Source organism: Molossus molossus, unplaced genomic scaffold, assembly GCF_014108415.1.
Source record: "Molossus molossus isolate mMolMol1 unplaced genomic scaffold, mMolMol1.p scaffold_m16_p_8, whole genome shotgun sequence".
NCBI classification, from domain to species: domain Eukaryota; kingdom Metazoa; phylum Chordata; class Mammalia; order Chiroptera; family Molossidae; genus Molossus; species Molossus molossus.
Window position 1 is genome coordinate 16,965,320 of NW_023425402.1, and position 12,142 is coordinate 16,977,461.

The 12,142-nt window shown below is 50.8% G+C and overlaps 1 protein-coding gene across 9 annotated transcripts in view; it reads right to left on the bottom strand.

Moving 5' to 3' along the window:
* Window positions 1–1,242: 1,242 nt before the first annotated feature.
* Window positions 1,243–12,142, bottom strand: part of RCAN2 (regulator of calcineurin 2) — a 254,821-nt gene continuing 243,921 nt past the window's right edge. For all 9 annotated transcript variants that reach the window (XM_036248988.1, XM_036248986.1, XM_036248981.1 and 6 more), the window contains one exon: window positions 1,243–1,642. In XM_036248988.1, the coding sequence (XP_036104881.1) occupies window positions 1,482–1,642 (161 nt within the window). In that variant the 3' untranslated portion in view covers window positions 1,243–1,481. The remainder of the gene's footprint in view (window positions 1,643–12,142) is intronic.

Genomic DNA, 12,142 nt, shown 5'->3' on the forward strand with positions numbered 1-12,142 from the left:
GGCTGTGTTCTTGTCCTTGTGTGTGTTGCTGAGGCTTGGATAATAAAGTATTTCCCCACTCCATTGTAATTGGCATTTGCATCTGAAGTCATTCATTCATGGACAGGAGCAGATGAGGCCTGGCACACAGAGCAGAAGGTAATGGTTCTGGAGGTGTAGCTTCTGTAATGCACTTTGGGCTAGAGAGATAGAAAAATCACATGTAACGAAAACAAGCCACTTTCTGAGCAATAGGGGCGTGGCACGAGCAGGGTGGGCATACGTGTGTGTCACCTTCGCCTTTTAACATGCTCAGCAGCTGCTACATTCTGGAGCGTCAGCTTCATCCAAGTGATCTACCACTGACCTGAACATCTTCACTTTATTTAAAAACAAGTGGTCTTGACAGCAAAGATGTTGGCTAATGGTTTCTACATTGGCATGAGAAGTTGTGCGCCCTTTCAAAAGTCGACATTATCCATAATAGAGTGTACTGTTATCTCGTTATCTGAATTCGTTTACGAATGCATTCATAAGCAATGCACATATTATGTTTTAAAGCAGCTGAACGATCACTAAATAAAAAACATCCAGATTTTAAAAGCACAGCTGAAACGTTTGTACAAATATACAAAGAGAAAAAAACAATCATTCAGACACCAGGAAACTTGTGTTATAAATAGGTTTGTCTGAAATCGGTCTCCGTCACCCTGGACAAGCCTCCCCAGGGAGGCTGGGGAAGTTCTACACAGATGTGGTGTTCAAAACCTACAGAGGAATATCTTTGGGGCCAAGCTCAGTTCTGCCTCCGGGAATTTTAACAGAGCTATGAAGTAGGGACTAAAAATAGTGACTCTACCCAGACTTGTGGCGCTGGGCGCTGCTGATAATTTTTCTAATCTAGAGAGGACATGGCCGGATGCTGACCATCTGTGAGTTAATAGTATATCCTCAAATCATGGAAATAAATGCTGGTGATCATGCATGTCCTGGGAATGTCGGGATGCAGAGGACTGAGTGAGATTGGGTAGGGGTATCTCATGCAGTCAAACTCAAGTGTACTTATGGTCCTACGCGAGTGGCCAGGAATAAACACACACACACACACACACACACACACACACACACACGTCAGGACCGGGACTGAAACAACTCACAAACAACACAGGTGCAATTCGTCACGGATGTCTCTGGCCTGGATCACCACGAGAGAAGGAAGATACAGGCTGTGCTGATTGTTGAATAAGAAAATACTACTTTTTTTTTTTTTTTTTTTGTCTAGAACCTTCTAAATAATGGATTAAATTGATGGTATGATATGATCAGGATACATATCACCTTTCCTAGCCCTTTTGTCTGAGAGGCTTGATTACAAGGAAGGAATCTCAAACAACCAAAACACCCAGTGATTTAAAGGCATTTTTTTTTTCCCAACAAACATCAGGGGGAAAAGGAGGCGTGATAAAGAGGAGACGTATTGTCGACGAGGCGGAGCGGAGAGCTCAGTTGGACACGGAGGGCGGCGGGCCGGGACGCCGGGTTTGGATGATCTTGGGCTTTGGGGACGTCTTTGGATCTTCCTCTTCCTCGGTGTCGCTGTCACACACGTGCACGACGACACTAGGGGTGGACTCAGTGCCCGCGTGGAGCTCATACTTCTCTCCTGAAAAGCAAGAGACGTGGGGGTGAGAAACGGTTTCCCGGGAGGCTCCCTCAGGAAGTGAGAAGAGGAACTGACAGTCTCAGGAACCTGGGATCTTACCCGCGGAGAGCGCGGGGTGTTGGAAAGCGGAATGAGGTCAGCCTGTCACGGTCCCAGACCGACCACTATCACCTGCAGCACTGGAGATGCTGACCCTCTCGTAGCCTCGGACCCTCGCCTGGAACCATCAGAATGGAACCCCCGCTCCACAGGGTCCCGGCGAGGGCTGAATGGGTCTGGCGGCGAGTTATCGGTTTCTCTCCGATTTCCTAACACGTGGCTAGTTGCTGAGTGACCTTGAGTCGATCACTTCTGCACCTTTTGGATAAAGTAGTCTCTATGTTTTCCAGCTAGACATGTCTTACAGCAAGAGCTTCCCCGGGACGGAATAAGGCAGGATCCTTGCTCATTTGGGATTCGCAGTAGTCACTGGGTAACTGAGTTAGGTGATTATCAAGGTCCCTTTCAGTCCTAAAAGTCTACCATTCTTAACTTGCTCACCTCACCATCCCATTGCTGTTAGCCAGCTGGCTTCCTGTCTGTCTTTGCACTTCAGGGGGTGCAGACTGAGCACCTCCTAGGTCTGGCCCATTGTAGCCACAAAGCAGAACGAACAAGAGCACAGTCCGGTGGCGGCTTTTGGGAAAAGGTGTCCCAGTATGCCATGGTAAGTGCCGGGTGGAAATACATCAAGGACTATGGTGTCAAATTGTAAGCGGCGAGTAACTCCAAAAGGCTTCCTAGCAGAGGGGACAGTTGACCTGGGTCTCAAAGACAAGGAGAAGGCCTCCTGGGGGTGGGGCAGGAGAAGGGAGCATGCTCAGTCTGCAGGCCTGAAAGTTCTCACCTTAATCTCCTAACAGCTCATCCTTTCCGTCCCATCCTTCATGGAGCAACAGCGAAATCTAGAAGCCACGTCTCCCACGCCCTCCTGTTCAGTGGCTCTCCGGGTCTCACTGAGACCCGGTCCTGACTTGTCAGACTAGGACTGAAGGCTCTGTACAATCTTTGCCGACATTACCTCCATCGATTCCCTGTTGGCTTTGGTCAAACTGGTTTACCTGTAGGTCCCTAATCATGACAGCCACGTGTTATACCCAGCAAACCAACAACGTTTATGTGGCACAAACTTTTTCTTTTTTTAATTCATTTTAGAGAGAGAAGAAGGGAGAGGGAGAGAGAGATAGAAACATCGATGAGAGAGAACATCGATTGACCACCCCCTGCACGCCCCCACCGGGGGTTGGGCCCTCAACCTGGGCATGTCCCCTGAGCGGAATTGAACCGGCGACCACTGAGCCACACCAGCCAGGGTTGGCGCAAACTTTTATTTGGCACAGCCACGCCTCTCTCTGAGCTTCCCTAAAGCCCGCCTCTTCTCCAGGATCAAAGCCGGATGCCACCCCGCCCAGGAACCTTGCCTGCAGCCGCCGTCTGTAGTGCAAAGGGCCCCTTCCGGGCGGCTAGAATGGGCATCGTCAGCCCCAGGCCTCGGGCGCTGCTCAGGTGCCACTGTGCTCCTCTTGGCGAAAACAGCACACTCTCGCGAGGCGAGTGTTACATTCTGGGTGCCCCCGTCGGGGAAGGAGGAGCCCCGACAGTGCAGGGGTACCAGAGCTCTTCTAAGTCATGTGGGGAGGATTTAAACTTTCAGGGGTTGAATTATGTGCCCCCCGCCCCACCCCGCCAAAAGATGAAGTCCTAATTCCTGGGATCTGTGAATGTGACCTTATTTGGAATTAGCGTCTTTGCAGATGATTAAGTTCAAATGAGACCATGAGGGCCCTTCTTTAAAGATGAGTGGTGTCCTTAGGAAAGGGGACATAGGATGAAGGACCCCAGGGAGAACGCCACCGGAAGGTTGGATTGTGGTCCCCACAAGCCAGGAACCGCCAGAGGCTGGAAGGGAGGCTGGAAGAGGTCCCTTCCCGGCATCTTCAGGGGGGCATGGCCCTCCCAACACCTTGATATTAAACTTCTAGCCTCCAGCACGTGTTAGTCAGCGTTGGTTGTTTAAGCGTCCTGCTCTGTGGTACTTGGTCACGGCAGCCCCAGCAAAGCCATGGAGCCATACCCTGCTGAGAGCATTCTCTGTCCACCAAGAGTCAGGGGAGTCTTTACTGCACTCTCCTCAATATCTGGGGGTACAGAGCAAAGGCTTTCCTGGGTGAGGGCAGCTGATATTTTACAGAAACGGAGTGTCCCACCTCCAGCCTGGCCCTGGACATGGCCGTAGCAAAGGACAGAGCTAACCAGAGCCAAGAAACACGGCTCAGGAAGCCTCTCTCAGTCTCAATCTGGTGAACGTGAAGGTGGAGAGAGGGTCGTGTCAACATGTAGAACATCTCTGATGTTAACGAGCCGACGAGGACCAGTGGACACCAGAGGTTCAGGAGAGGACAGTGACAAAAAACAGGGGACACAGAGCAAAACCAGGAAGGAGAGACATAACTGGTTCCCTCAAGACACGTTGCCTGTCACCCGGAGGACCGGAGCTGACGGTGGGCACTGGCGTCCACTTGCAGTCGCGGGATAACACAGACGCTACTCAGAACCCACGTCAGTGTATCTGCTCTGCTCTCCGTCAAGAACTCTGTCACTTTTATCCATATCCAAAGGTAGATAGTGCTAAGGAAAGACACCAACAGGAGCTGGCCCTCTCTGAGAGGCGCAGGAAAGGCTGTGGGCCAGCGGGGGCCGACCTGAGCGCGGTCCTCCAACAGCTGGCGAAGAGGGTCCGGTAGGAGGTCGTCGACCCTGACTCAGGGACATCAACATTGGTTCCCTGCACCTGGGGGGCCCCAAGGTCGCAGGGCTTCGTGTGGCAGCAGGGCTGTGGTCCCGGGAGGGCCACACAAGTGCCCCTCCCTCCCTTCCCTGGCACCGTGGTTTTCACTGAAGACAATAATCACGCAGGTGCAGGGCAGTGCAGGGAGGGACACTGAGGACACATGAAGGACAAGAAGCCACTCCCGGCCGCCGGTGCCAACTGCGCTCTGACAAGCTCCCCATGTTTCGGGGAGAACGGGATGCTCGCCTGCTCCTCAGCAAGCAGAGATGGGGCTCACTGCACCCAGGGTTTCTCCCGTGTTCTCCTTCCTTCGGGATCACCGTGCAGGTCCCAACGAGACTCCCTCAAGCAAGGGGCAGGAAGCAAGGCCTTCTGAGTAATCAGACGGGCGGGTCTTGTTTCCGTGGGCAGGATTGCTTCGAAGTCTGCAGGTTTGGGGGCCTTTTGAAGAAACACAGGGGCCGCTGAGTCCCCTCCGTGGGCCTGGGGCTGTGACGCAGGGAAGTGGAGTAGCCAGTGTCTTGTCCCCTGAGGCCAGGCTGGCTGAAGAGTCTGCCACCTGGGGGTGAGGAGGCGACACAGGGACCCTGGCCAGTGGGGCCCCCCCCAGACACCCGCCCCCTTCTCCATCTGTTAGTAAGAAGCTAGCTTAAAAAAAAAAAGTAAAATATACTTGCATAAAGAATATCCCCTTAAAGACCCCTCTAGTTGCAATGGGTTTACTTTTCAGAAGTGGGTGCCTTCCTCTCCATCTAGGGGTGCTGGGGGCCCACTTGGGATGGGGGAGGGGCAAGCACCCTGAGCAGGGCACCCTGTCGGGGGACTCCCTGTGCAGGGCCACTTTCTGTCGAGGCACCAACGTCGGATTCCTTGGTAGCAGACATAGCTCACGGCTATCAGCTCAGACATTGCATTCTTCTACCTCTGGAAACTTTCTTCCATCAACATCCAGCAAAGCTGAACGGCTGTCGAGAGCCCACAAAACAGACAGAAATAGCTTTGGTCTTGCCGGATTGACTTTCTCTCTTTTTTTTTTTTTGGCCTCTTTCTCTTTGGGCTGCAGCTTATCCCTGTACTATGAGGGACTGTGTCAATACTGTCACCCTGCATGGGGACCAGGAGCCCATGGGACCCGTCTTCACAGGCGGGGCAGGTCCTGTCCCCGTGCAGTGGGCGGGGCCACGCAGAGCAGCATTTCTCCTCAAGGACGAGCAGGCTCGCACCCATCACCCTCTCAGGCCTCCTGTCTGTATTCAACTGACCTTTCCCTCTGAGCAGAAAGGAGACCGGGCTCCAAAGCCCCAGAAAATGCACTGATTGGGGTTTTCCGATAACCCCGTGAAACAAATCCCCAGCCCTCTGGTACATGCTCCAAAGTTAAATTCTCATTTGGGCCTTTGGAATAGGCGTGGCCACTGCTCAAAACAGATGCCAGCGTCCTGTCTCCTCTCTTCCCGAGTGGATGGAGACAGGTTTCAGACAGCGCCCCTATTTCTGCACATCTGGAGGAGGTGGAGGTGACCCCAGTCTGCTTCCTGTCCTTGGGAGGGAGGAGGCTGAGTCCCTGGGCCGAGGAGGCGGCTGCGGACGTTGTGGCGTGTTCCGGCACAACTGCAGAGAATTTGTTGGCGACTGTTGGTCCAGGTGCCCCAGGAAGTTCATATCACGCCATCTTGGGCATACGGGCCATGAGTTGGCCCCTTCTTGAATTCTTTCTAAAATTATCAGTAATTATGCATGGTTTCTAAGAATCAGCATCGCGCCGACGTGGGCTGCTGATGTAGACGCTATGTTTACGTGTGGTAAAGGGGAGTCGGAGCCGTTCAGATTCCTAACAAGAAAACTGTGGTGACGGAGGGAAAGAGAAACCTTCCTAAAACCTCAGTGACTGCTGGGACAGGTCCTTTGATGACGTCTTCCAGGGATAGATGGCACCCTTGGACCGGCGGCTTTCAAAATACAGCCAAGTTCTGCAAGCGGAAGGTGAAGGTTCGCTTTATTTCTCGGCATTTCTGTTGTTTTTCTCAGAACATTCTCTCTCTGGGACAGATGAGTTCCCCGTGCCCGTCCCTGTGGGAAGCTACGTGCTCAGGCCTGATCTCACGCCTGATCTCACACCTGCCCCTCGACATACCGACAACTCCATCTAAGGCTCCTACTCTTTTCTAAACCCACGTATCTAAAGCAGAACAATGTATTTTCCCTGCCGATCTGTATTTACTTTCCAGCTATCCCATTTCCCTTGGAGCCTTCTAGATGCAATTCCTTAGAGTCGGTCATCCTTGAAGCTGCTCTCACTTTCATCCACTGTGGATAAGTCACCAAGCATCACTGAATATCCTTGAACCATTTCTCATGTGCTCCCTCTGCCCACCCTGCTTGTAATGATCGACCTACCCCTGGTTCACCCCCTCCCACCCAGAAGACTCTTATGGGGTTTCCTCACCCCAGCAAGTAATCTCCCTGCCAGAATAAACTTCCCACAAACATTTGGGAACTTCACTTGATCACTTACTGGGGATGTGAGTCTGAGTGTGCAACAACATTTCTAAGCCTCAGTTTTCCTCATCAGTTAAATGGGCTCAACCACCCCATCCTTAGGATACTGTACTATAAAATAAAGAACCATGTGTCCAATCCTTTATACAGCCCTTGTAAGATGCATGATTTGATTATTTAAGGTGATACTGTGGTCACGGCTGCTCCCCAATGACTGGTTTTCAATCTGATGAACCAATCTAGTTATATTACACAATAGTTAAAGAACGAAGCAGCTGATTCGTTGCGAAGAGCTTTGACCGAGTGGAGGCGCTGCTGGAAACAGCAGTAGGCAGAGGTGATGGCCTGCTGGGTCCCAGGTAACAGGGGGGCCCCACGAATTCTGACCCTCCAAACCGCATGATCCTTTCCGCCTTGGCCACTGCTGCTTTCTCTCCTCACTGGTGCGTTTCTCTCCTCGTCCTTCTCTCTCCATCCCATCCTCAAGGTGCCTTTTTAATGAGATCTCTGATTTTCTTCTTTTGAGATAGGGTGAACCACCTTTCGTGTGATTCACCATTTTATCTGGTGATGTTTTCTGTTTCAACCCACTGAAGCCCGGACAAAATTCCTTTGTGACGGCTGTAGTTGAGGTGTGTGGAAGGGCCCGATAAATATGTTACTGACTTGCCAAGGCATCGAGCTTGACCGTTTATGACCTATGCATGTAACGTCTGCTACACAGGCTCATGTGGGCTTTTCTCCTATACTTAAACTTTTGTAAGTTTTAGCTTTTTTTTTTTTTAAATTATTAAAAAGTTTTCTTTCCTTTATTGATTTTATAAAGAGAGGAAGAGAGAGATAAACATATTGATGAGAGAGAACATTGATTGGCCGCCTCCTGCATGTCCCCCACTGGGGATCGGGCTCACAACGTGGGCATGTGTCCTGACCGGGAATAGAACCCGTGACCTCTTGGTGCCTGGGTTGATGCTCAGCCACTGAGCCACACCAGCCAGACTGTAAGTTTTAGCTTTTCAACTGAGTGGAAAACCACCGAAGAGCAGGCATCTGCCTTATCGTCAGCACGCTCTCGGTGCTGGGTCCCAGACGCTTGCCGTCTGCCTCCAACACACTGTTTACTGAGCACTTGCCAAATGCCAGACCCAGCTCTAAGTACGACCCATAAATTAGATATTTAATTAAGACAGCAGTCCTGTAATGTGGGTTCTATAATGCCTTGTTCGTCCAGGAGGACAGTGCGATCACACAGGTAGTAAATGGCAGAGCCAGGATTCAATCCAACTCAATTAAACCCCAACCGACTTCAAAGAACACGCTCCGACCCCTCCCATTATTCCCACTGGCTTCATGTTCTACAAGAGATTCTACTGAAAGGGAGCCTAGTTTTATCTTTTCCTTTTGATGCATTTTCATGACAACTTACATTTTTAGTGAATATCGGTTCTCTGGCTAGAAAAGGAGTATTTTTCCTTTTGTACCTGCCTCTTTTTGTTTGGCCAATTGCTAGTGTTTCCAGGCATGGTCTCCTTGACAATGATCTTCTCGAGAGACAACACTTGATACGTTATAGAAAGACAAGGGCTGTAAATGATAGACCTTAATCTCTATCTCTTATGGTGGCTCTGAGCTCTGAACAAAGACCCTCCTCTATCTTTCCGTCTTGCTTTAACTTTATTGTCTTTCATAGTCAAGGAGAATTCTCAACAGGAAAGTTACATGGTGTTGCAGATTCTCTGTGTTTTGTGAAGATGGTCATAATAGTTCCTGCCCAACATTATTCCGAGAACCGCACGATTCTTCACGAAGGGCCGTCCCCACTGAGTTCCCTCCCGCGGACTGGGCAGGCCTTCGCGGCGGCCTCGACGGACAGGAGCAGCAGGAGTAACCGGGTGACTTCTGAGCTAGGTCGCAGACTGCCATGCAGTCCACGTTGCTCTGTCAGGATGCTCACGCTGGGGACGTCACACGCAGGTCCTAAGGAAGCCCAAGCAGCCCATGGAGAGGCGCCAGGCTCCGGACCTTCAGCCCCCCAGAGCCTTCGGCCCACAGCCACACCCCCTGCCATCCTGAAAGTGGATTGGCCGGTTGCGGACTGCGCTGCCCCGCCCCCACGATGCCTGGATGCGCAGGGCAGGGGGGAGCTGTCCCCTGAGCTCTGCCCAAAAAGCAAAATCAATGACGTTGTTGTAAGTCCTACTCATTTTGGGGTAAGTTGTTATGCAGCAATTGATAGGTCCAGGGTCATACACGTTCTCTTTGTTCAGAGGCAAGCTAAACCGCTACAATTGAGTTGAAATTAATTGCCTTTTAGTGTTTTATTCCCTCTTTTTCCCTTCTCAAGTGCTGTGTTAGGGTGGATACTTCACCAGTTCCAGTGGGTCCCTGTATGTGGAAGGAGCTGCATGATCTCCCCCCTCCGGGCCCCTCTCCCTGGCCCCTCTCTGGCCCCGCTCGGGTGGAGAGCCATCCCACCCGCAAGGGGCCTGTGCTCTCGGCTCTCAGGCTCTCAGCTCTGCGCTGAGCCCGCAGAGAAGACGGCGTCCGGTGCTGGGCAGCGTGACCCGCTCCATCTCCGACACAGGGGGAGTACCACCGCACGGGTCTGGATTCCAGCATCAGCCCTGGCTGTCGCTAAACCAGCCTCAGCGTTAGCCTTTCATCAGAAACAACAGTCTTCCTTATTCTCTAACCCTCAGGGAGTTCTGGACCGCCCAGGGAAAAAGCAGGTGTCAGTTATAATCTACACTGACTGTCAAGAACAGATGACGGCTCACCAAGGCAAACGCTAAGGACGTGCCCGAGGGACCCCGAGCGCAGAGCTGTGCTGGGCTGTGCGCGGAGCTCGCAACCTTAGTTTGGATTAAGAGCTCTTTATATTTGATGGAGAAGAAGAATGGACACTCCGATACTAAATCGTTGCAGGCTCGGTCATGTTTAAAAGGCACTGCAGTTCCCTCCCCACAATGTTTTGATTGTAAATGTGATTTTTCTCAAGAGGAAGTGGGAGCACGGGTCCCGATGGACAGAATGAGCCCAGTGGCGTGTCTATGTGTGTTAGTTTTGCCCGACAAGCTGCCGGTTGGTGAGGTTGAGCACAGAGATTGAGGGGAGAGTTCAGAGTGATGTTAAATGTGCTTGAAAGGTGTTCAGACCTACAGTTCCTTTCCTTTCAAGCGCTGGGGTAGGACTTCTTCGCATTTGGCAGGGAGAGGAGGGCCCACAGGCTGCCAGGCCCCGCTGACTGCTCCCTGTCACCTGCAGAGACCATGAGGGGCCTGGCACTGACCCAGGTCTGGGACAACTGGGAGAGGTGGGGAGGAGAGTGGCAGCCAGAAGCGGGGGCGGGGAGGGTGGGCTGGCTCTTTCTTGGCTTCAGCCCTGCCACGTCGGAACCTTCTCAGTCCTGGCAGGGATAATGCTGTTTTGGTTTTGGGCCAAAAATATTCCTCAAGGGAAGGCCTGAGTTACAGGAAAAAAACATTTTTCAGAAGGAGTTTTCCAAAGCTGCACCCCCTCCCATCCAGACACACCAGGCAACAGTAGTGTTAAGGTACCTACTGGCGATCTTGTGTTCCCCTACTTTTCCAAAGGGAACGTGGGTGTGGGTGGGGGGGAGAGGTGTCGCTTCTCTGTACTGTCCCCCTTTCCCCTCTGCTGTCTGCTCCACACTGATGCCTCAGGTTCCTTACCAGGCAGTCCTTGCCTCGATGTCTCTGTCGCATTTGAAAGCCACCTGATAAATACTGCTATGGTGTACTAGTGTGGTTCTCAAACACTCCCAGTGGTATCTGAAACGTGATGGGGATTTTATTTTTGTCATAGGCACTGCATTGGGTGCGGACACTGGCATTTAGCAGGTGCTGCCCAGAGATGCTAACCAAACTGCAATGTGTAGGACTGTCAGTTCCAACATATCACATGAGAAACAGCCAGTTAAGAACTTAAAAAGAGCCCTGACTGGCTTGGCTCAGCAGTTAGAGCGTTGGCCTGCGGACCAGGGAGTCCCGCGTTCGAGTCCCACTAAGGACACGTACCTCGATTGCGGTTCGACCCGGCCCCCGTGGGGGTTGTGCGGGTGGCAACCAATCGCTGTGTCTCTCTCAGGTCAGTGTTTCTCTCTCCCTCTCTCCCTCCCATTCCATCTGAAGATAAATGCAAAAAAATAAAATTTCAAAAAAAAAAAGAACTTAAAAATAGGTGCTTAGATTTTAATAGGAGACTGAGACACAATTTGAAAACCAAGTGACAATATATAGGTAACATACACTGAGCATTTACTATGTCCAGGGATGGACATGTGGATGTAGATGGGTTAGATCATTTGATGCTCACGACAGTCTGATTTTACTCTTAAGGAAGTTGAGGCACAGAGAAGTTAAGAAAGTTCCCCAAGGTCACATAGCTGCTCAAAAGTAGACTCTGGATTCAAACTCACATCCTGAGTTTTCACTGTCATCCTAAAGCAAGAGAAAGACCTTTTCTCTTGTTGGAGCTTCTCTTGTAGCTACAGGAACTTAAAAAAAACAGACGTGTTCCAGGGCAGAGGGACTTATTGGAAACTTAAAATCATAGCAGTTTGGTAGCTGCCTATTTACAACTTCTATCTGAAAGTGGAGAAAGAATTTAATTTGTAAACAGATATGGAAAGAAGGATTTAGGAATATTGCAAAAGAAATATTGCAGAAAGAAAGAAATATTCCAGGGACAAAAATCCTTTGCATATTTTCCTTTCTGTGATTCCTCTGTGTTTCCTTGAGCCCATATTTAATTTTGGAAAAGCCAGGAGAGAAAAATGTTATAAGTGGACTTGAGGGTGGATCAATCACCAAATAGCAACCCTGTCCCTTTCCTTCACGCAGCAGCTGTTTCTGTGGACGAGCTCCCTGTAAGCCTGGGTGAAAAGCGTATGAAGCAAAGACCAACCCAAGTATTTCATTGGCAGTTCAAAGAATAGGCCCATTTCAATAACAATCACCACCACCTGCACGTGGTTCTTTCTGGCTGGTAGACACCATTCTGAGAGCTTTCCACACCTTAATTCAGCTACTGGAGAGGAAACATCTCTCTGAGGATGCCCTGCTAAACAACACTACTCAGAACAGAGCAGAACGGCCATGAACGTGCTAGTTTGTATGTGCAGGCCCTGGACTAAGTGCTTGATGGTTATT